The sequence below is a fragment of the Abramis brama genome (genome assembly GCF_963993115.1).
Source record: "Abramis brama genome assembly, chromosome: 21".
NCBI classification, from domain to species: domain Eukaryota; kingdom Metazoa; phylum Chordata; class Actinopteri; order Cypriniformes; family Leuciscidae; genus Abramis; species Abramis brama.
Genome location: NC_139983.1, coordinates 5,569,948 through 5,596,039, shown reverse-complemented (window position 1 = coordinate 5,596,039; position 26,092 = coordinate 5,569,948). Strand labels below are relative to the sequence as shown.

The following is a 26,092-nucleotide window of genomic DNA, read 5'->3' as shown; positions in this document are numbered from 1 at the left end:
ACAGGAACGTTCGTTTTTCTGAGGTGAAAGACTTTATTTCAGCGTACACATACGTCGCTCCCTGGTAGTAAATTCCAATTGTGCTGGGTTTTCTGAAGTAGTTGTGATTTGCCTCTCATTACATGCTCTAAATGCACGCAGAGTGGATTTTTTTTTTTTTTTTTTTGTAATCGCGGCTTTGGACGATTACGTAATCGTGGCATCCATAATCGTAATCGCGATTAGAAATTCGATTAATTGTGCAGCCCTAATACAGAGCCTTATAATGGTGCGTTCAAGTCCTCCAGGGAAGGTGGGAAGTCGTGTTTACGACGGCAGATCTGTGCATTCAAGTCACTTTCGTCGGAGTAAGATGGCGGTGTGCTTTCTCTTAATTAATTACACAAGAATAGCAAGGTTCTTAAACTCTAGTTCTAGAAAATGAAGAATAAAGAAATGTGCATCAGATGTTTTTTATGTTTTTGATTAATTTATGAAGCCACTGCAAACTTCATGGTTACATATGACATTGATTTAATTATTTAATTAGTAAAGATTTAATGTCATCGTTGTATTATTCCACCATGTTTCTCTTACACGCCCCCAACTCGTCGGGCTTAAAGAAAATCCCGAGCTTCCCACTCGTATTTACGACATAGTGGTGGCGTTCATGTGTGTTCAACTCGTAAATACGATCTTTGCGAGATGACTTAAAACGCACCATTAATAAACCTCTTTAATCAACATGATGTTACTATGGTGACGTTACGCACCTCGAACTCTTTGATGTTGTTAGAGGTGACGAAGAGTCCGATGCCGATGGGGATGAAGATGAGTCCGATCATGAAGAAGGCTGGCAGGACGGTGCCCGCGGTCAGGATGGGCTGCCAGGCGGGCAAACGCTGCTGTTTAAAGGCCGTGTTATCGGGCTTCTTGCTCTTGACGGACCCCGGACCCCCGGAGCCCACCGATCCCGGATGGAGACCGTCCTCATCCTTTGCGTTATAGCTGGACGCCATCATCGCTCTTTAATCCGATAAAGACGAGCGGATAGCGAGCGCACTACACGATAACCTCAAATATTTTGCCTTGCTGGACAGTTGTGTGTATTATATCGCTGCTGTCACTTGTGTTGATCAAACAGTGAACGCGCCATTACACAACAATGTTGATTATTTCCATTAGCGCTTATTGAACACGGACAAGACGGTAAACAAGGAAGTACAGCAGCCAATAGACGGAGAGTACCGTCGTGACGTCATCAAACCACACCCCTCCTCTCAGTTTACCAAAATATTATCTTTCTCATTTTTGAAATACAGTAATAACAATCGTCTTATCCAGATACATTTTAATCAGCATTAACATTCTAATAATAAGAATTGAATTTTTTTTAAACATAGCCTATGCTTTTTTTTCTTATTCAGTGTTTCATTCACTTCTAGTAAGTGGAAAGAAATAAATATATGGCATATCTGATCATATCATATCAAAACATTTTTACTTAATAAAAATGTCTTCCATTACAGATGTGCTTTTTGGTGAAACGCTTATCAATGCATTTCAATTCACAACAACATTACAGACAGAAAGTGCTTGGTCTGATATAAACATACCAGATAATGCTAAAAGTATACACTATTAAAATCATAAACAACACTATTAAAATACATAGTTTAGCAGATATCACACGTTTTCATTTGATAACAGTTTTATTTCATTTGATTTTTTATTGGATAGGTATTCTTTCAATCTGTTGCGAGCAAAGAGGTCTAATACCTGAAGAGAAGCGATAGCTTGTCTGTTAGCATACATGACTACACGCTGCCATCTTTGCTCATGATGAGCACTCATGGTTTGATCAAGTCATAAGATCGTATTTACAAGTTGAACGTACAAGAACGCCACCGCAAAGTCATAAATACCAGTGGGAAACTTTAAGCCCTGAGTTTACCAGTTGGGGGCGTGTCGGTGAGAAACATGGCAGAATATCACAATACTTATTTAGCAGTGATATTGTCAGGCTTTTTTTTATTTACAACAAAAGATGATAATTGCCTACACAAAATATGATAGCATTGTAATATAACAACATTATATGAAACAATTAAATCTACAGTGGCTTCATAAATTAATTAAAAACATAAAAAAGCAAAACACACCTAATGCACATTCTTTGTTCTTCATTTCCTGAAGTAGAGGTAAAAAAAAAAAAAAAAAAAACTTGCTGTATTTTTGTGTAGTTAATTAAAATAAAGTACACCGCCATCTTGCTCTGACGAAAGTTACTTGAACGCACCTGATTTCATAAACACGACTTCCAAACTCGAAAATATGAACTTCCCGCACTTATTGGCTGACTGTGTAAAGTCCCAAACATTTCACTAGTGACTGTCCTGTCAATGCATTTATGAGCCTCCAAAAAAAAAAGACACTGGTAAAACTATTATTATAATATTGCATTTGCAATTTATACAGCAAGTAGCTTGCAAAAGATTATTTTCATCAGAAGACCAAACACTGACTTCCCCTACAGGATATATAGCGCTGCAGGGATGATACATACATATTTTTGTGGGCACAACCCAAAAACAAGTTAGCATTATAGCACTTCCGGATCCATCGTCCTACAGTCAATGGGTTTTTTGTTAAATGCCTGAAATAATGTCTGTGGTGAACACAAGCTCAAGATATGATCTACAATATAAAATACATCAGTAGTTTTTTTAAAGCTTGTACCTTTACTTTAATAGGCGGTTGCTAAAAAGTGTCTAATGGGACGATAGAGGTTGTCAGGCACATTAAATGTCATCACGCCAAACAGGTAAACTCACCTGGTCACTACAAAAAACATGCAGGTATTATAAACTTTTGTTGGTCACAGAGCTTATTTTCTGTAGTAATCCAATTAGTAAGTAAGTAAGTAAGCCAATGGAGTCTTATTTTGTTTTTGTAAGGTGCTGATACAACTTCCAGGTTGGCCTACGTATATCATCACTGCAGCGCTCCATTGTCCTGCAGTAAAGGCTAACATTTTGGCAAACATGGCTCCTTCCCTAGATGGAGGGCAAGAAAAATCAGTGTCCTCCTTTGCATCTCTGCAACACGTACCAATTGCAGAAACTGGTAATTGAAAATAATTATTTTTTTTGGCAGTGGACTTAAATTTAAACGTGTTTATTATTTGTTCAGTGCCCTCAGCCTTTCCCTCCACCCTGCAACGCTCCATTACTGACAGTGGATTTTTTAAGGTCAATGTTCATGGCCTGGTTCTCTGCATTTGCTTCCACTTTAACTCCTGTGGTGATTCCCAAAGCTCCAAGCACAGCTTTCCCCGTTTTCATCCCCCGAGACATTGGAATCCGACTGAACCCTGACCGTGCTGACGGGGCATCCATGACAGGCTGCTGTTGAGTAACAGAGACAGAAGAAGCATGAATTAATCAAAATATCTGTGACTTAATTTCTTCATTTTTGTCAGGAAATCATATGCATCCACTGGGAGAGACAACAACTACTGCACACTTCTCTACACTGGAGAAACAATTCTTTCTTTCCTATTTTTCAATCCAAAATAGGGTTTTGAGAGAATTACTGAGTAAACACGTAATGTAATGTCTGTTTCATTCACACTCGTACACTGTTAGAAATTTCTTGTAATTTTACAGGAAATTCCTGGCTAATAGTTGCCGTAAATTTACTGTGAACAGTATACAGGACTGTTATTGTAATACTTAATACAACATCCCTACTGTAATTAATTACAATAATCATGTAAATTTACGGGTATTTGCCAGGAATTTCCTGTAATTTCACAGGATAGAATACTGTAAATATTACAGCAAAATGTTATATTTACGGCAACTCAGTAGCCAGGAATTTCCTGTAATTTCACAGGACAAATCAATATACTGTAAAACATTACAAGTATAAATATTACAAGTAAAAAGCTGTCATTTTCCGTATTGGCCAATTAAAAACACAACAATGGTATATTTTCTTTTTTTTTATTAACAAACTGTGCAAAAATACATATTACAAAAGTATCCACTTTATCACACACAAACAAAATTTTACTTTTAAAGGGATACTCCACTTTTTTTGGAAATAGGCTCATTTTACAACTCCCCCAGAGTTAAACAGTTGAGTTTTACCGTTTTCGAATCCATTCAGCCGATCTCCGGGTCTTTAGAAGAATGTCAGAGTTTTTGGTCCCATTGACTTCCATAGTATATATTTTTTCCTACTATGGAAGTCAATGGGACCAAGAAGAATGTCAGTAACCAGACAGTTTTTGGTCCCATTGACTTCCATAGTAGGAAAAAATATATACTATGGAAGTCAATGGGACCAAAAACTCTGACATTCTTCTAAAGACCCGGAGATCGGCTGAATGGATTCGAAAACGGTAAAACTCAACTGTTTAACTCTGGGGGAGTTGTAAAATGAGCCTATTTCCAAAAAAGTGGAGTATCCCTTTAATGAAGAAGCTCACTTCCAGACGTCCAGGCAGCCTATCGTCAGGGGGAACACGATGATATGGAACAAAGGTGTCCAGCCAGACTTGAACTGCATAGGGGAAGTTGTTCATGTTACTATCCCATCAACTCAAAGTCCAGTTTTCTTAGGAGGGTGCAAACAGGTGCGTTGAGCCTGTGTCTCTTCTCGGCTTTACTGCCCGTCTGGGAGTGGATTCCACAAAAAGCTCTGAAAACTGAGAGAGAGGAAAAAAGTTTAAGTTTTCATATCTGTTAAATAATGACAAATACTGTGTAAAAAACATAAGTAACCTACTTGCTCATAAAATAAAATGACTTTGATGTATTTATTTAACATTAACAACTTTAACCATACAATTTAATTTAATGAATTAATGAAAGTTGTAATGTTAAACTGTTGTCCGTCAGTCTCTTCTGTTTACACAAATTATGTCCTGCAGGGGAAAACCAACTCTACTATAGAACAGACACTTAACAACAGTAGCTGGGTCTCCATCCAACTTTTTAATGCACATTTTAACCATTTGAAAAAGAAAACCTGACTGGAAACGGTTAAAATTCACATAAAATATTCTAATGTGGATTGACAAATTTGCATTTTTTGCAATTATATCAGGTGTTTCAAGTTGCCCTGTCAACCTTACGTTTTGATCCCACAGCTGTTCACGACTCCTAGGTGCGTGACCATTTATAATTCGCATAACAGAGTTGATTGAAATGCTCTCCAATTAGAGGGTTTTTTTGCCAAATTTTTACGAATGCGTTTAAAAGTTATGTTTTAATTGGATGGAAACCTATCTATTGACATCATTGCATAGAATATATCATAGAACCTAACAATACTGGTAATAAGGTAATAATTCATGAGACGTTACATATGAGAATGATGGATTCACTTTACAGTAAGGGGACATGAATTATCATGAATTCATGTATAAATTCATGCATGAATTATGCATTCATATCTCATGAATCATCAGGAACTAACACGAGTTCAACGTTTTCATTCATGACTTCATGGGTGAACAACACCTTAATTAAAACAATAACTAAGATGGGTAAATCATCATGAATTATGATTTATTACGCATGATCATGATGTTTTCTTTGTTCACAGTGTTTTCTTTGGTCCTTAGAAACACTGATGAACAATGTGCTAATGGTCGCATAACTGTGAACAAAGAAAAGCATCACGATCATGCGTAATAAATCATAATTCATGATGATATACTCATCTTAGTAAATTTTTTTATTAAGGTGTTGTTCACTCATGAAGTCATGAATGAAAAACGTTGAACTTGTGTTATTTCCTGATGATTCATGAGATATTAATGCATGAATGAATGCGTAATTCATGCATGAATTTATACATGAATTCATGATAATTAATGTACCCTTACCGTAAAGTGTTACCTCATTTTCTTTATTAGTGTGTAAACAGTTTAAACATACCTTTGTATAAAGTCCCTGAGGCGTCTTTAGGATACTGCATGTTGAACACATAGTAAGCAGCGAAGGTTTCAGCCACTCCATTCAAAAGACTGATTTGGGCCCCATCACAACTGTTCCTTCTATGAACACTTGTTGCTATTAGTGTCTCTTCTGAAATGCATTAACACAATATGATAATAAAAGGTGAGTAAATCATGGGGTAATTTTCATTTAAAAGTGAACTACTCTATAAAATAATGGAAGAATATACCTTGCACAATTTAGCAAGGTGTGCTGGATATGTCTCTCTCTCTCTCTCTCTCTGGATATCAGCAGCTGTGGCAGAGGGCTAGGCTAGGGAATAAAAAACGTAAACATTACCAAATGTATTACCAATTACACAAATACCAAATAAAAAATCGATTATTATTTTAGTCCATATAGTCTGCCAGGCAGCCACATGTAATTTGAGACAAACACAATGGTTAACTTAATTTTAATACTACTGATAATTTGCTGCCTTTTCTGAAGACAAAGAGAGCATTGAAAGCTTTTCAACAGAACCCAGGCTCCGGAAAAAATAATAATTTTATGACGATGCTGGTTGGATTTAGTTGCGCACGCGCAGTTTATTTTAGATACAGACAGTTACATGACTGCTCTTCCAACCTGGTTTGCCAAGCACAAAGTAATGTTATAACATATGAGCATACCAGATGCTATATTCAGCTTATCTGACAGTTATAGCTGACTCACATAATTAAAGATACCAGCATTGTCGTTTAATTAAAACCCATATTTCAACTAAAATTTGCTTGTGTTTATTCAGTGACCGTAAAATCTACAAACTTCGTTTATGCTAGTGTGCAAACCACGGCTTCAAGACCCCCGATTACAAGACAGCAAAGCAGAAGTCCTAATAATGTTACGACAGCCTGTCCAGTAGCACGTGTAATCAATGCAATAATAACCTGAGCTAACTGATCGGGCTAACGTTAATGCTTATTTTTAACAGTCTGGGCTAACGTTATTTGAGCTATCGTCATTGTGGTGGTTGTTTTCCATTAACGTTAGGCTACGTTACAAGCTCAGCTCTACTCGATTCTACTCACCATGTTTGTTTTTCCATTGAAAATAGTGCCGTGTATCTGCATGTGGTAACGTTACCATTTTCTTTATGGATTGAGTAACTTAAAGAAGACGCCGCTTCACCGCGGTCGGTTCAGGTTTATAACGTCGTTACCCGGGAGTGAGCGGGGCGAGTTGAGCTAACGTTATATCTAACATTACTCTAGCTAATGTTACTGAAATATACCAAGCGAAAAATTGTGAATATCTCGTACCTTGTAGCTGCATGTGGTAACTTTTTTCCGTATGGGTTGAGTAAGAAGACGCCACTTCACCGCGGTCAGTTCATGGTGTTGTTTTACCAGGAGTGAGCGAGTCAAGTCGGGGCGAACGTCACAGAAGCTAATGTCACTGAAATAAAACCAAACGAAACAATCACCACTCATATGACCGGTATTAATATATCCATAGACTTATAAAAATAGATTTCATGTTAACGTTTCATACCTGAGATGTGTTCCTTCCAAAAGCTGCTTCTTCCAAAAGTGTTTGATTCTGGTGCCGTTGGCCACCGCGGTACCGCGCAATTTCAAAATTCAAATCGCAGCAATCCCACAATGCTATGCGGTGGCTGTAAAATAATGCTTCTACAGTGTAGTTACAACAAAATTACAGGACTGTCCATAAATTTCCCATCATGCATTTGTATTTACAATAAAAACATGAATACAATATGTTGTTGTAAATTTTATTGTAAAAATTACATCAATTGCTAACAGTGTAGCCAGAGGGCGCCCTCACACAGAAAGTCCACAAGTGAGACTCGTGGGAGTAATAAATCTTCTGATGATCCAGGATATCTCTTATGTGGACAAACTAAGGCATCCAGCTTTCGCTGTAACACATAGAGACGTTTTGACTGATGAAACATGTATATTTATAATGCAAAGCTAATCGACATAGCCTTTATCACTATACAGAATAGTGTAAAATAATATAATTTCTGCCTCATTCTGTGATCTGAAGCACATCAGATCACAAAAGTAAGTTATTTGGTTACACTTTATTTTAAGGTGTCACTGTTACAGTGTAATTATAGAAGTAATTTTAATTAACTACATGTACTTACTATAGGGTTAGGTAGGTTTAGGGTTTGGTTGAGGGTTAGTTGCATGTAATTATGCATAATTTACTGTTATTACTATGGTAACATACATGTAACATATGTAACAGGGACACTGTAAAATAAAGTGTTACCAGTTATTTCAAACACTCTATTCAATGTTCTCTTCTGTTGGACAACAGGTTTGTAAACACTTCTCATTACAAGTTTGAAAAGATGTTTGACGCCTTGCTTTTTCAAATGCACGTCATACTGTAAATGACTCCGATCGATCCGCTATGAACAGTGCTGTGCTTCACCTGCACATATATCTATTTATTTAAAAAGATTTAGCAATTTCATAACCTCACTATGCCAAATTGCGATTTTGGTTTAATTTCAGTCAATCATGCAGCCCTAGCTTAACCTCACACATGCACAAAACAAATTCTCTCTTCACACAAACAAGCTCTGTCGTGCACGCGTGCTACAGTGGTAAATATAGTCATCGCACAGACCGATTTTATTTTAGCACGTGCAAAATATGTCAACCCTGAATAAGGTCTTTCTTGGCTTATTGTTTTGCCATATTCCTGCATATATTATATTAGACACTCACCACTGAGAGTGTAGGTCTGGCTGGTGCTTTAGTGACCTGCGTGATGGAGATGGCTTTGTTGGATGTTGATTTGCTGGCAGTCACATTGTGTGGCGAGCGTAGCACAGTTCCAGTAGAAACCTCCTTACTCTCGGATGATACGGAAATAGATTTGACCATGAAAGCTGAGCCATGATCGTTGGTCTTCTTAAACTGTGCTCCTGAGTGAATGTGAATCTTACTGTCTTCTGTGGAAATGACATTAGCATTTGACTTCTTGATGGGTGTGGGGACCATGCGTTTCTCAGGAGTCTCCTTAAACACAGCTCGGCCTGTTATCATGTCCACGTGCTCCTGGGAGCTGCTGTTGGATGCAGTGGATACGGGTGATTTGTCCATAGAGGGAGACCTCATGATCTCTGCACTCTTTACTCTTGAGATGGTTGCAAAGGTCATTGGAGATCGAACTCTTTCTGGGTTCTTTGTCTCTTTGGTTCGTTCATTTGTAGGAATGATGCTTGTCTGAATTGCTTGTGATGGTTTGGCAGAAGCTTGTTTGGTCAAGTCCTCTGAGTTGGCAATGCAAATCTGTAAAGTTGCCTCGTTGTTGTGAATATCTGGGATCACCTGAGCGTGCAATGGATGGTTATGCTTTTGGGACATGTTGACTTCAGAAGATGCAACCTCCCCACTGGTATCCGAAGACATTTCGGAAGCACTGCTGTCCTTCTTCCTCATCCAAGGAATCCAGGACTTCTTCACAGTAAAGTCACTGACCGTTGGAGGGTAGAGTTCACGGACTGTCGGTCTCTGCGCCGGCTTCTTTAAGCTCCTCTGCTGAAGACTACTCATGATCCGGTTCTCTTCTTGGACAGACTTCTTAATGAATGCAGCAGGAGTGTCAATGTCAGCTGTCCTATTTTCCACCGAATCGGTTTGTATTCCAGTCGATGTCACTGGAACATCCATCATTCGGCTTCCTTTGGTAATGGGCCGCAGAGTTCGGCTGAAGCGCTTGGTGACCTCTAATTCTTTGGTGAGGTTTAAAACTTCAGTGCTTATGCTCTTTTTCTTGTCCTCCTCTTCCAGAAACCTCTGTTGCAGAACAGAGTAATCGACCTGCAGCTGGGAAAGCTCATCTTCTTTGTTCATGAGCTCATGAATTTTCTCCTTCAGGGCTTGCACATCTGCTTGAAGGTCTCTGGATTTGGCCTCCTCCATCATGAACCGATGTCTCAGTTCAGCCTCCTGACAGCAAACCTCTCCTCGCTCTATTGCCTTACTCAACGCAGTTTGACTTCTTATCTCATGCACCTGCTGTGGGACAAATTGCACCCTTTCTTTCTCAGTTGCTAACGAATCGTTCTCTGGTTTGATCAGGTGTCCCTCAATAGATTCAAGCTGCTGAAGACGGTTCTTCAACCGTTCAACCTCCAAAGTCAACTCCTTAACTTTATTCTCATCTTTTCCGTGTGCATTTGAGACACTCTGCAGTTCTTTCCCCTTTTGAGCAGATTCCCTTTCTTCTTCGCTCATGGTACCGTGCTTCATAATACCATGCTTGGAGCTCAGATCTTTACATTTTTCTTCTGCTTTGGAAAGCTTTCCCGTTATTTCATCTCTCTCCTTTACAAGAGCAGCTATCTTCAACTCCATCTCTGATTTTAGCTTCAGACGCTTCTTGCTCTCCTCTATTAACCTCTCAGTAACCTCCATGACTTTCTCCTGCTCTGCCTTATAGAGTTGGTTCAGTTCATCTTTCATCTTTTCCTCGGACCTAATTCTGTCCGCCATGTTCTTGTGCTCATTAACCATTATTACAGTAACTGATTTGAGTTTCAAAAGATCCTCTTTTAAATCCAATTCATCCTTTTCCATTTTCAGCTCGGACGACTCAAGCTCCTTCATACGGATTTTAACGCTCACTAGTTCATCTGTTAGCTCTTTCGTCAGGCTTTTCTCTTTTTCCAAAGCCGCCTGCAACTGGCCACATTCTGTCCTGCCCACATTGAAGGTCATCTCTAGTGTTTCTAACTGTGTCATTCTCTGTTGCAGTTTTTCCACCTCTAGCCTCAGGTCTTTATTGTGAGTCTCCTCAGCCAGAAGCATCTTCTTCAACTCATTGCACTTGCTCTCAGTTTTGGTGATCTCTTCATCTTTACCCTCCATTTCTAGAATTCTTTTGCGTAAAGTCTCAAGTTCTGCAATCAAATTCAAGTTGCCACACTCGCCCTTTCTGATCTTGTCCCTCAACGCCTGGAGCTCCTCTGCTGATTTCTGAAGAGCTTCGTTCGTCTCTTCAAGCTCCTTGAGTTTGTGTGACAATTCCATTTGTTTCTGGGAAAGCTGCTGATGTTGAGACTCTTGGCCGGACAGTTTCGCAGACATCTCCTCTTGCTCTTTTGTGAACTTAGAAGTTCTTAGCTCCAGCTCAACCTCAAGATCCATGATCTTTTGGTTGTCTTCCTTTGCTTTTCTCTCTGCCTCATTTAGATTCTTCTCCTTTCCCTGGAGTTTTTGAAGAAGATCTTGTATTTTGTGGCTCTGTTTGTCAATTTTCTCCAAGTGAAGTTCTCGCTCATCAACCATCATCAGTGCAAAGGACTTCAGCTTTACCAGCTCTCCAGATATTCTTTGCATACGTTTAGAAAATTCTTTTTCCTTCCGTATTTGGTATGCTTTTTCTTGTTTCAGCAACCGCTTTAACCTAGTGATAAATAAACAATAAGTATGACTGACTTTGGCATTGCAATATCATTGCAATAAGGCACTGCAATATCAATTACTTCATTGGTAACACTTTACAATAAGGTTCATTAGTTAACATTAGTTAATGTATTAACTAACATGAACTAACCATTAGCAATACATTTGTTACTGTATTTGTTATTTTTTGCAAACGTTAGTTAATAAAAATACAGCTGTTCATTGTTTGTTCATGTTAGTTCACAGTGCATATAATGTTAACACGATTTTAATAAAGTATTAATAAATGTTGAAATTAACATCAACAAAGATTAATAAAATGCTGTATAAGTGCAGTTCATTATTAGTTCATGCTAACTAATGTAGTTAACTAATGTTAACTAACAAACCTTATTGTAAAGTGTTACCACTTAATTGCAACTTCATTCATCAGAATAATTACTTTGAACTTCATAGTGCACACATCGTAGCAAGTTGGTCGTTTAAAAAATAAATGTCTATCAATATTGTGTTTATTTTATTATTTTATTTTATTTGACTTTATTATTTTACATGTGCAATTCAACCATCAGTTTTGTTCCCTGCCATACATCTCTCCTCTCTCACCTCTCTCGTTCCTGCTCCAGGAGGTTGGTGAAGTCATCGCTCTTGTTCATATAATCCACGTGTTTGCGTTTCTCAATATCCAGCTCGTAGACAGTGCGCCGGTGGCTTTTCTCTGCCAGCAAGAGCTGTTCCAGCATACGGCGATATGAGTCCTTGTGCTTATCCCGCAATCTGTCCAGCTGAGACACAGAGAGTAAAAACACAATTACTTTAAGACTGGCCAACAGAGAGTTAAAAGCATGCAAACCCTTCTAATTTGATGCATTTAAAGAGATAGATCATCCAAAAAATGATATTCTGTCATTTACTCACCATTATGGAAGCTTGTTTTCGCCACATATAAAACACAAGATAACTGCGACTTTTTATCTCGCAATTCTGACTTTACAACATGCAATTGCGACTTTATATCTCGCAGTTCTGACTTTATAACACACAACTGTGAGTTTATGTCACTGAATTCTGACTTTATAACTCGCAATTTGCAACTTTATATCACGCAATTCTGAGATAAAAAAAAAGTCAGAATTGTGAGATAAAAAGTCGCAATTACCTTTTTTCTTTTTTATTCTGTGCCGGAAACAAGCTTCCATACCCTTGTTCTAAACCATGACAGAATTGTCCTTATTGGGTGAACTAGTCACTGTTATTCTTTTCTCTGTGTGTATACCTCTGCCATTGTCTTATCATACACATTCTCGTGCTGTGCGTGGTTGTAGCTGAGCGTCTGGTCTCTCTGCAGGGCTTGCAGGGGTCTGGTCGGCCCCGAAGAGCCATAACGGGACTCCAGCTCCTCTGGTCGACTCAACAGCGCAGACCTCAGTAGATGGATCACATCTTCTCGGGCCTGGGTAGCAAGTAAAAATCATAAATGCGTTGGGAGATTATTCAGGGTGCAAATTACAGGAGGGTCTGACCTGCCTAAAATTCCTTTATTTATTTATCATATTATCAAAATGCATTTATTCAAATGGTTTAGAATCAGCATAAATCTGTTCACTGTGAAAACAATTACATGTATTTAGTTGTTTAAAAAAAGTATGAACATGATTAACATATGGCTAGCTGTGGAACAAGCAATATTGACTTAAAATGAGATTGAAACAAATTTTTAAAAATAAATATACATAAACCTAGTTATTGTGCATTCAAAAAAACATTCATTTTATTAGGACCATTACATAAATCGTTTTACCGTTTAATTTATGTACTGTGTGACTAGCAAATATGCATTTAGTTTTATGCATTTTATGCAAATGCAAATATGCATTTAGTTTGTTTGTCAAAAACGGGGTCAGCCCTATGTTCCCACAGCCCTATGTTCCCACGGCCCTATGTTCCCACATTTCTAAGAATTTTTTTTTTTTTTGCGATTTGTCTAAACCCCAGTTACGGGTAGGTTTAGGGGTGGGGTCAGGGGTAGGCCATTTGTGGGAACATAGGGCTGTGGGAACATAGGCATGATCCCGTAAAAACGCTGTAGGCCTAATTTTCATATTACGAGTAGGCTACGTTACTTTCTCGACCCACATAGCCTACATCTTGTTTTGACGCCCTTCAGGGAGGGGGCTAAATAAAATTTAGGCCTAAATATTTTTTGTGTAAATGCTTGATTCCCTCTGAAGGACGTCAAGGTAAGTGTCCAAAACGCACGTGCAGTTCAGCTGAATGATAAAGTTTATCTTCTTTAACTTAATGTTAAACACAATGTACGAAGAACTGTTTGCTGAAATATCGACAACATTTACAACAACGCTGCAATAAGAACGCGCCTAAATCTTAGGTGATTCTCTTTTACTGAAAACAAGCATATTTCACTCTAAATCCTCCTTTTACCGATAACACGGCTAACAAAAATGTTCTAAGAACGTTTCGCTTACGTTACCATTAAGTTCTAAAAGCGCTATTTCTGAATGTTCTCCGAACAAAACGTCCAGTTTTTTTAAAAAATCATTCTGCAGACATTATTGGAATGTTACTTTGGAACGTTCTCTGGACATTCTGTATCAAATACACTCTCAGAAAAAAAGGTACAAAAGCTGTCGCTGTGTGGCGGTACCTTTTCAAAAGTTACACTTTTGTACTTTATTTCTGACGTCTGACAGAAATAAAGTCAGTCTGGTTAGTAATAAGTGAAGCTGGTAATGCTGTTTGTGGAGTTGTTTAATCCTCCTCTGCTGAGATCTTCACAGATTTAATGTCTTCTTTTCTCTTCAGTTGATTTCATCTGAGGCTGTGGCTGAAATGACTCCATATTTAATATACACAGATTTTTTGGCTACGATAAGGTCCAGTTCTGGTTTATTTCTCTGCTCTTGGCTGACATGTGGCATTGTTATGCAGAGGTGTAAAGTCCAGGTTCAGAAAGTAAAAGTCCTCCTCAGTATTTTATGCCAATCACCTGGATTTGCTAATTCAGACAGACAGGAGACAGAACTAATTAGTGAAATCAGCTGACTAAGTTTATGGGTGGAATAAACATATGGCAGGACTTTTACTCTTTGGCCCCTGGATTACTCACCTCTGCAATATGTACCTTTGAGGGACTAATATGTACTCTTTAGGTACAAAAGTGTACCTTTTGAAAAGGTACCACCACAGCGACAGCTTTTGTACCTTTTTTTCTGAAGAGTGTTGCATAAAAAAACATTATACGAACGTTCATCTTAAAAACGTTTCAGTGTAGCCTATCAGTGCTAATGTTTTGAGAACATTAAAGACCATAGGCTAACATTGAGCAAACGTTCGTTGCTGGAAAACGTTTGTTCATAAATTTGAGAGAACATTATCAGAACGATAGCCAAAGATGGACGCGAGAACGTCCCCTCAATAAATATAAACAACCAAATAATTTATCTGGATCACACCAGATGGCGCCAGACACACATGAACGTCAGACTGGACACAGCAACTCAAAACTGAACACTATCGTGTTTTTACTAAATTAAACCACATATTAAACATTTTCATCGAGGTATAAATGACTTGCTGTTAAACGATTCTATATTGTATTTTGAAAAAGCACATGGAATCCAGGAAGTGTGCTTAACTGCAACCTGAAAAAGACCAAATTACCAATAATCCCTTCTCTGTTTACAGTAGAAACAACGGGAAAAACCGTATAACTAAGAAAATTATATTATACACGACTTGCTCATTGGCAGGGGTATTGTGGGATGAATAAGCACACTCATGCAACAATGTTACATGTATTAACACATTAAAACATTTACATAATAAACATATACCCTCATCTGAACCAAAGTTAAAGTTAGATGATGATAGATGATCATCTTTAATAAATGAACTTTCACCTGAATCTCTCCTTCCATGATCCCGAGCAGTTTCAGTAGGTTGTCTTTGGACAGATCTCTCAGCCCAAACATTTGGTCGTCATTCTGTGCTGATTTATCATCATTATCAAGCCCGATTTTCTCGTCATCATCCATGTGTTTAACCTTGATAGTCTTTTCTGTCTCCAGTATTTTCCCCTTGTCTTCTTCCTGGACATCATGTGAAGTTTGCGTGACAAGCTGACCTTCATTAACTGTGCCGTCATCCTCGGTATTGTCTTTGGACCTCATTTTTCTCCTGAGGGAAGAAACTGATTTTATTGCTTGCCAGTGTTGATTCTGTATTTACACAGTTCCAGAGCAACTCTAGTGCATGAAGATCATTTTGAAATATGAAAATATGAAAAAAGAAAATAATTGTTTAGCAGCCTATATTATATTTAAACCCTGTAAAGTCTGACATATGATATAATCAGAAAAATCTTTCTTTTTTTTTTCTTTTTTTTTAATGGACCAGTTTATTGAACCTTTAGACGAAATATATATATATATTTTTAAAAATCCCCCAAAAAGTTACTTGTGTGTTTTGTTGAGTATCATACATTTGATACATCCGGCTTTTATGGCTCATATAGTCTGATATAGTAAGAATATGTAGGGGGGAAAAAACTGAGCAAAAATAGGCTATGCAATTTGGTGCAGATGCTGATATTTATAGATCAAAAAGTAAGATGCAATTCTGATGCTTGTAGTGTAAATCAATGAGATCTTTATACCAGTATAACTGATATATAAAACTTAAAACATATAATGCATATACATATCAGTCGTCACTCAATATCTGCCAATAATATTTCTTAGTATGATAATATAAATGCTTAGTTTATGATCAAATTTCTGTAGTTTTTATTAAAATGTAATGCAATACAATGATTATTGAGAGATGAACAAATAAACCTTCCTCAAAAGCTTGATGATCATATTTGATACTCACATTTGAATATGATTTTTTTTTTTAAAGAAATGATGTATGGATAATAAATTAAAGTTGCTTTCGGTTCAGTAGGTGTTCAACTTGAAATTTTACCAGCAATATTAAAGTTATTCTTACTTTTACTTTATAAAAATCAGTGAAGATTTCACAGCAGAAGACACGTGAATCACGAGTTGAAGGAGGACATTTGTTCAATTATACTAAAATACTTTTTATTTGCTAAAAAAGTCTACTATCAATCAGACGACAGAAGGACTGGAGTAGATTGTGTGCAACTGATTTTACAGCAAAGTTTTGATCATGTTGTTTGTTTATAGGCCGTAGGAATTCAAGTATCAAATATGATATAGGCTTTCTAGACTCCACAGAACAGGCCCAACATCATCAAGCCGTGACATCTGAAACGTGACAACGAGTTTTAAACTAAAAACGAATCGATTGAAAAGTTTAGCGGCTTCTTGAGGGACTGATTTTTAAGTTGTTTTTACCCTCATGTCGTACCAAACCGGTATGACTTCTCGCTTCAATTGCATCCCTGTAATGTCCTTTCAGAAATTGTAATTAATTAATTAAGAAAAGGCCAGTTTTTAAAACACGTGACAACTTGCCCTTGTCACCATTAAGTTCTGTTCATAGACTTTCAGTTTGTTTTCATTCAACAAACTGAACAAACATTGTTTCCCTGTCTGTTTCCCGCCACCAATCTGTTACCATGGACACTGATCACCTTCCTCACAGCTGCCTGTCGTTTGCGTTAATCATCACTGTGTATTTAAGTTCTGCCTGTCTTCAGTTCAGTGTCCGGTATTGTTTGTGTCTCACCTGTTCCTGAGTTTGATTTATTAAAGAAAGTGTTTAAACAACTTTCATCTCCGTCTTCCTTCAACCCGTGACAGAATACCGGACCAGAAAATGGAAAATGTAGAGTTCATCGCTCTAGCTTAGAAGAGCCAGGATTTTTTGTCTTTCACCACAAACTTTGTTTACCTTGCAGTCACCAGCCCCCTTGACGACGAAACCCTGAAGACCCTGTTCTGGATCGGGGCCAACTTCCACAATCCGATCGACCTCCCAAACACCTCTAACCTGAACTGGAAGGAGGCCATCATCAGGTGTCTGGAGAGCGTTGCACCCCGATCCAGAACACAGCCAGACCCAGAGCCCGGATTGCAACCCTCAACCACGGAGAACTCGTGCGTGCCCCCCGCAGACGGAGAGTTACCACCCGCGCCAGCCAGTGCCCGAGACGAAGAGGACAGAGCTGACCCTCGCCCTGGAGGAGGAGCTCCAACAGGAGTCTGACCAGGGGTGTGAGCCCACGACATCTGCAGATGAGGGAACCCAATCGACGGATCACGAGGACTGGCTGATCGACTTCTCCGAAGAGACATCATTTCCCACCCTATCCCACCCGTCATCTGCATCTTTGTCGTTTTCTCACCACTCCAGTGACTGCATCTACCCTACCATCTTACCACCAAGCTCAGCCAGTCCTCCAGCCCTGCCGCTGCTGGATGTTCACAGCCCTGCACCGCCTCTGGGGAGTCCCCCTGACGTCGAGCCGCAGGTCTGCCCTCCATCTGCAGCGTCCGTGCATGAGGATCCCAGGGCTCCGCCTCCAGCCTCGGTCCTCTGCACTCCATCTCGGCCTGTCGATCTGCTGGCTCCGTCTTGGCTCCTCCCACCATCGGCTCCGCCTGAGACCCTTGAACCTTCGACTACATCGGGTTCCCTCGTCCTGCCGGCTCCCCCTTGGTCAGTCGTCACTCTACCTCCGCCACGGACTTACGGTCCGTCAGCTACGCTCCGTCCCTCCACCCCTTCGGCTACTGCGGGCTCCTCCTTCCCCTCGGCATCACCTCTGTCCTCCCTCACTCCGACTCCGCCTCAGTTCACTCCGACACCGCGACGTCACCTAGATCTCCGAGTCCAGCAATGTCGTTTGCGTCCACCGGCTCTCCGTCTGCGCAGATGGATCCCACCGCCGAGTCGCCGTCGGTCGTCCCCCAGCTGCCGTCAGCCTCTTCACCACCTGGTCTCCTCCCTCCCTCTACTCCGCCGTGGGCTGTCGGCACTGGACCACTCTGGGTCTGCGCCACCAGTCCCCTTCCATCAGCGCCACCAGGGATTCGTCATCATCCCTTCACCATCCTGTCTCTCCAGCCTCTCACCTTCACTTCACCTTCACCTCGTCCACCTCCAGAACCCCCTCCGTTGTTCCGTTTCGGCGCGAGGACGCGCCTTGCCGGAGGGGGGAGTAATGTCACCATTAGGTTCTGTTCATAGACTTTCAGTTTGTTCAACACCTGTGTTTCCCTGTCTGTTTCCCACCACCAATCTGTTACCATGGACACTGATCACCGTCCTCACAGCTGTCTGTCGTTTGCGTTAATCATCACTGTGTATTTAGTTCCTGCCTGTCTTCAGTTCAGTGTCCGGTATTGTTTGTGTCTCACCTGTTCCTGAGTTTGATTTATTAAAGAAAGTGTTTAAACAACTTTCATCTCGGTCTTCCTTCAACCCGTGACAGCCCTGACCTAACATAAAATGAAAACCAAATAAATCCTGTTTAGTTGACTCTTACCTTGAATGTATACTGTAGGTTGACTGTATTTTGAACTTTTTTAAACTATAGTAAGAATTTGAAATCAACATCCATGGGTGGAATTGAACTTTTGACTCAAATCCTAATAGTGGATGTATAACCCTTGTGATAAACCATGTGACAACTATTGCAATCTATAAAGCAATTTAATGGTGTTGTAAGAAATGCTGCTTTGGTGCTCTATGGATTTGTTTGGATCCATTTGAGAACCATTGACCAGGCTCAGAATAACTGCTGTTTATACAATCCTGGTGTATTAAATATCTGGATCAACCTCCAAAGTCATGAAAGGACTAGCAGAATGGTTTTCAAACCAGTGTTCATGTCATTTTGAGTGTGGGAATGTATTTAAAGAATGGCTTAAAAGTAACGATTCAAGCTGTTTTTTATTTCCATAGTTTTTAATCCACACCGTGGCGTATTCGTAAGGTCTTAATTGCTTGTAAAATGTCTCTTGTGAAAGTTGTTGCATTCAATCCAGTGGAACAAATCATGTAAGAAAAATGGATTTATGAACAACAATTGGTTATGAACAAAATTCATTTAGATGCACTTATAGTGTTAGTAGGATTTGTACATCAAAAGCAGTCATAACATAGAAATAAAGGCCATTTCTACCCTGATATCAGCCCTCTGTTTTAAACACACACTGTGTAATGGGGCGTGTCTCCTTTAAGACTTTTAAGACACAGCTGTGATTGGCTAACATCTTTGCATATGAAATAGCAGTACACCTGGAACTCTTTTGAACAATTTTATGTTTTTACGACTACAGCTGCCACAATTAACTAATCGTATTTCCCACACGTATTTCCCGCACTAGCCATTATTTTTAATCGAAGGAGACGTGAGCGTGTTATTCAAACATTAATGGCAACGAAAACCCAAGCTGGGATCAAGATCAAGTTGCATGCATGTTGCCCATTTGGGTCCCAGTACCAAGTGCAATCCTGGAAGAAATCCATTTGGGCAATTAACATAAGGCCATTATTGAACCCGCAGACAATCCTGTATGGGATCACATACAAATGTTGGCTGGGTTATTATACTCTTGAGCTGCACATATGAGGTGTTTCTCTCTATATCTAAAAAAATCACTATATCTATGTTATATATTTTTTTTAGTTGTGTACTTACATTATCCCGACTTTTTCCAACAACTTTCAAACCAGGAGAAATTTGTAATTTAATTCGAAGACACGGACCGTTTCTTTATTTCCGTTTTGTCGCCGTCAATGTCGTCATATCCGCGTTGTCCCTGGTTTCCGCTCGTACTGCCATAGTAACCAGAGCTATGAACCAGAGCCCTCTGATAGTAACCAAGGCGACAGACGTGGACAACTGTGTAGTTCGCAATGTCTATCTGCACGCTGTTGTTGTTTCGTTCAAACATTATGGACCATGGCAAGCAGACTTTGGATAAAAAAGGAGAACTAAAATGAGAATCAATATCAGCGCGGTGTTTTCGAGATGCCGAGAGCTCCCATAGACAGTATATAAACGAGAGCTCCACGTCCAAGACTTTGACCGCTCCTACATGTACTTTATTAAACAGGTGAGCACATTTACATAAAACTAATCAATGTTATATAGTTCAACAATGATAAAATGTTAGAATATGATCTGTATGTTATTCTAATGTTGATCTAGCTTACTGCTAGTCTCGCCAAGTGAAACAGCGCTGCTTTACCTCACAAGGTTAATTTGTAAAATAAACTGACCTGTGAGTTGTAATCCTGCACTTGCGTGTAGCTCGGTAGAATGAAATGTCCATATTCCTTTTATATCCGCGGGACTCGCGTCGCATGTGGAGCTGATAGCTGTCTCTTAGCAATCCCGACCTGCTTCATATCACAGTCATGATAAAAACATTGATGTATTTACTCATCCATAAACATTATTAGATCGGTCGGCTTGACGTTGACGACAAGATCCATAATTCTTAGCAAATGTTGCGTCATCAAACTACGCCTTTGTTATTGTTATTGTTAAGAGGTTAGCGACCCATAGCGGCGAATAAATTACATATTGTACGTTTAAATGTGCAAAAACTGTTTCCATTGCAGTTTTGTGGAATATTCCTTTTTTCGAATTGCCAGAAAAAGCACCTCATTCGAGCATAAAAACCTTTTTGTGATATATGGGAGTTTTACGAAATTGTTTCCATTGGGCGTATTTTCAATTCGCAATTTTAATTTTCGCAATTTGAAGGGTCATGGAAACGCGGCTACTGAATTCTGCACACTCACAAATGATTTTATCATGACAAGTACAGTGCTGTAGATGAGAGACTGAGTGCAGTGTAGACAGCACCATTGATTATAACATGGGTTTGTCTTGGCGAGAGTGCAGAACTGCTGAAGTTAAATGATTGACAGCTCCAGTGATTATAAAATGAGTGCTGTTTGTTGATTGTCGTGACTCCTGCAGTTTAATGCAGCTCAGATAACAAAGTCTCCTCAGATATGTTTCTGACACTAAAAGGTAAATCAGGCTCATGCCAGCATACTGTGTTTGTACTGCCTTTATGTGAAATGCAATGCATATTTATCCAGAATATGGAGGTGGCACAGAGACAATAAGCTGGAAAATATCATATTCAGCTCTCACCAGCATGCGAAAAGATGATTTCATGTCTTTGAGAGGTGTCAGCACTCATAGTAAAGTGCTATTTATAAAACATGTCTGACAGTTGCTTTAGACATTTGTAGTTGGGCGTTTTCTTCTAATACACAGGATTGGGCAGGGTTTAAAAAAAACAAAAAACAAACCTATGATCATTTAATATCTTAAGAACACAGATAATATAATCCTAAAAAAGGATGGATTATTTATACATGATTTAATATATGTTTTAAGAAAATCTTTTACATGCAGTTGCAACCCACCATGTAAAACAAAACGGTTCAAATCTTGTATAATGAAAAGCAAAGCATTCAGACTCTGACTCTGTACGATATATATATTTTTTTTCTTTCTAATAAAATATATTTTTTGAGATCATTCATAAGCTTTCCAGAATTTGGGGTCAGAAGGATTTTTTTAAAGAATTGAATAAATGTTTTGAGTAAGGATGCATTAACCCTTTCATGGTTACACAGTGGACAGCGACTCAAAAAGCATTTTCTTGCGTATGCACGGGTTGATGCATAGTTGCACATCAACCTCTACAGTAGAGCATCATCCTATACACTGCCACCAAGTGTCAAGCTATTGTATGTGGATTTTTTTCTCCAAACCAAGATGAAATGTCAGAAATGCCAAGTTGCTCCGGAATATCCATCCATGCATATAGGAGACTCTTGCAGGTTAAACAAATGTTGTAGCTTCAATTAGCATCTAAGGAGTCATATCACTGTTATATTTTCCAAGTATTGATTTTAGATTGGGAGGAAAATCTGATTGATCATCTGTCCACTAAATTGGACATCATGCATCACTTGCTATATTTCAGCTACAATTCATACTATTACTGTGACTGTTGTTCTTGAAAATTGATCTGATCATTCATCTGCAGCAACTTTTTTGGCTGTAAATAAATGTATTTGTGGTATTAGAATGTAATTTGCATTCAAAAAAGTAGTCTGATTACTTAATGCACATTACTTGTAATGTGTTACTTTACTCATTACATCAGAAAGTAATCTGATTACTCTATGCATGTTACTTGCAATGCGTTACCTCACTTGTTACATCAAAACGTACTCTTTACTCTATGCATACTTGTAATGCGTTACTCCCAACACTGCTCATTCAGATGAAACTGAAAACATCTGATCGCTAACATTTCCACGATCAATGTAGATTTCAGTCTGAGGTTTTCTCAGAGAGGAGAGCTATAGTAGAAATGTGTCCATTTTGAACATAATCAGAATTATCAGCTAATAAGGGTAAATCGACCAAATCTTTGATGGAATCACGTCCTCATGTTCTGATATCAAAGACATGTAATGTTAAACTTGTATGAAGTTCTTCATCTGCTGGTTGATGGGGATGAACTCAATTGCGGTTGCAATAATTGAAGCATATTATAATTTTGGTTTCCACATGATCTGATATAATTTTATTCATTGGTTTATTAAATACACACAGTATTACTGTGTTATTACTGTATTGTGTTTAATACAGTATCTCTTCCGTTAAAACCATAAACGCATACTGTCCACTCTAGTGGACATCTGAAAAATCTCTTTTAAAAGAGCAAAAAAACACACACAAAAAAAATCCTGACTGAGGCTGTAATAATTCATGCATGAATTGATCAAAAGTAACACAAAAAAATATAAAGGTGATATATCTTTATATTATGCATTATGCTTGTTATGTTTAATGCGCTGGCATGTTGATGCAAATCAAGAGAGATTTTGTGGGGAAAACATTTCAAACATTAGGGAGGAACCACATAGTTTGCAGATGTTTGCAGATTTTAAAGGGACATATGTGCCCATGGGAACATCCCTGTTTTTTTTGCTGAGCTGGTGGTGTTATTGGCTCCTAATTTGGTCTGCTTTTGAAGATAACCAAGAGACACAGCTGGTACCAGCAGCTGTCCAAAATCCACATTCCTGTGCCGCCAATGAAGAAATGAAAGGTTTTAGTGGACATGATGGGTCCAATGTGTCTAAATAAGGGCTAGGAGAGTCATGGCATTTGCGGTTGTGGCTTTGGCAAGGCATGAAGTCTGCCTCACACTGAAGTTTCACATTTGCGTTCCTGGTCACTTTAAAAGGTGTCCATGTAAGCGCTATAAACAAACTAATACCAATATGAAATGGAAAAGAAAAAGAACTTTCCAGGCAACAAAACACATGACCTGTTTGATGGACACTTGTTTAGAGAGGAGGAAAGAAGGTCAAAGTCTGTAACAGTTTTATCATTGGCTCTGATAACAGTAAAACACAGACAAACATTACAAGCACACAATCTCATGTACGTTTTATGAGTCTCTTTGATATATATTTTTTATTATTTGCGATCTGTATCTATTACGCATGAGTAAATATTACCCAGTTCATCTTACTGTATACAGTCATCAGCTTCTATTTATATCAGCCATCCATAACTTATGTTCAGTAGGAGCAGTTGTCTTATTGGATTTCAGCTTATAGTTACTCACAAATACTCGGACTACAGGCAAAGTGTGTAAAAGTGCACAGCAGTTTTGATGAGGGTTGTGTCATGCAGCTGAACTGATATTATAAAAAATAATGTCTTATTTCTATAAGATTCAACAAATCTCACTTCTTATTTTGTGCAATGATCATTCAACACCCATTACATTCAAAATGTGTTTGTCAGTAATACAATCACTACATAATAAAATGTGATGTTCTATTTCAATAAACGATGCATCACAATGTCCACAAAAATACTGAGCTGAAAAAAACGTTTTCAACATTGATAATAATCAGAAATGTTTCTTGAACAGCAAATCATCATATTAGAGTGATTTCTGAAGGATCATGTGACACTGAAGACTGGAGTAATGATGCTGAATATTCAGATTTGATCACAGGAATAAATTACATTTTTAAATATATTTACATAGAAAACAGTTCTTTTAAATTGTTCATTGAAATCGGCTAATGTGCCTACATTGCTACACATGATACCCATTAATACCTTTCTAACAGGTTACATTCTACTGTAACATCATAAGTACAGTAAATCAAAACCAAGACCTCTGGTTACATGACATCATTGGATAGCTCTTTAAAAAGCCATTCCAAGGGGGTGATTTTGAAGTTCATCTGCAAGCCGCAGTATTAATAGGAGCCGTAAACGACACCTGGATGAGGCAGTGATAAAATACAGTAGCCTACATAGCCAATAGTCAATGGGCCACCATGAACATGACCAGAGACAACCATGCATCCAGAATCTCAGCAACCCACACACCAAGAACCGACACCACAATGGTCCTTAAAATAATAATTTCCCAAAAAACAAGGCAAAACGTTCCTTCACTTTCCAATCACAACTATTATTACTGGAATAAATGGCCAAAGGCAGCAGTCCACTGCTGTTGGGAATAGCTGAGCACTTTTTTATGCTGTCACCCAAAGTAACACCCACAGTGTTTATGGTAAAATTAAATTGTAAAAAGCCAAAAACATATTATATTGACCAACTGTTGCACACAAAAGAAGATATTTTGAAGAATGTTGTTAACCAGATAGATGACAGCACCCACTGAAGTCAATGGCACCATCAACTGTTTGATACTAATATTCTTTAAAATATCTTCTTTTGTGTTCAGCAGAAGAAAGAAACTCATACAGGGTTGGCTCAACATGAGGGTGAGTAAATGATGACAGCATTTTCCTTTTTGGGTGAACTATCCCTTTAAGTAACATTTTGGCTTTTGTGTATATTTAAGAAAATATATTGATTAAGTATGATATGGTCTTTATAATAAATAATTTTCATATTTTTGGTTAATAAAGTAATAATATAATAGGCTATATATATCATAAAAAATAATTTGAGAAAAACTAATTCATTTGGCTGTAACAAATTAGAATGTTATAATAAATATAATAAGCCAAGGTTTTTTTTTTTTTTTTTAAGTGTATACACAGGACATTCAAATATGCACAAGATGTTAATTTATGCCTAAACTATATTTCACCTGAAAATGTGATTCTTCCATGCAGTCACATGATATAGATTTTACATTGCAATTTACAACTCTCCAAATTTAAGACAAACATGCACATGTTGCATGCCACTCTCATGTGGCAATCTTTAGTAAATTATTAATAAAGTGGAGGATAGAAACTGCGATCCCGTAGAACAAGAACACACTGCTCTCTGAATGAAACATGAATGAAAAACTTACCCACAATAGTCCCAAAGCCAAAGTACATTCCTATGAACTCCAGATTAGACGATTCTTCTAAGAGTGATACCCATTATCCAAAGATCTTTCCCCTGTAAGATAGTCCTATACTGAGAATCAGGTGCTTCAAACCATGAGGCAACAAGTGTAAGAAAGCATGACTGAATGCAAGTCGTTAGGAGCCGGGCTGTAAAAATCAATGAGTCACAAACAATGAAGCTGTTATTCTATTCCAGGGACAAGAGGTGCACATGCTTCCTCTATCAGTGATTGTGTGCAGCTCCACCGCGCTGCTAAGCTATATATAACCTCTCCGCTTACTCAGTTGTAGCCATTAGGGTGTGAGAGTGACTTTAGGCTCTCAGAAGTG

The 26,092-nt window shown here is 38.5% G+C and overlaps 2 protein-coding genes across 3 annotated transcripts in view; both read right to left on the bottom strand.

The window, feature by feature from the left end:
- Nucleotides 1-2,176, bottom strand: part of tmem30aa (transmembrane protein 30Aa) — a 10,894-nt gene extending 8,718 nt beyond the window's left edge. The window contains exon 1 of the mRNA XM_084096181.1: nt 753-2,176. Coding sequence (XP_083952307.1) covers nt 753-1,001 — 249 coding nt within the window. The 5' untranslated portion in view covers nt 1,002-2,176. The remainder of the gene's footprint in view (nt 1-752) is intronic.
- filip1a (filamin A interacting protein 1a) lies at nt 2,170-26,092 on the bottom strand. 2 transcript variants are annotated; one of them, XM_084096179.1, is made up of 6 exons: nt 25,723-26,092; nt 15,304-15,580; nt 12,660-12,836; nt 11,990-12,168; nt 8,699-11,384; nt 2,170-3,386 (listed from the first exon to the last, which is right to left on the bottom strand). In XM_084096179.1, the coding sequence occupies exons 2-6, from the start codon at nt 15,571-15,573 to the stop codon at nt 3,177-3,179; spliced, it is 3,522 nt and encodes a 1,173-aa protein (XP_083952305.1). In that variant the 5' UTR covers nt 15,574-15,580; nt 25,723-26,092; the 3' UTR covers nt 2,170-3,176. The 2 variants fall into 2 exon arrangements, with proteins under 2 accessions (XP_083952305.1, XP_083952306.1); XM_084096180.1 differs by having other exon boundaries at nt 15,304-15,577; nt 25,723-25,843.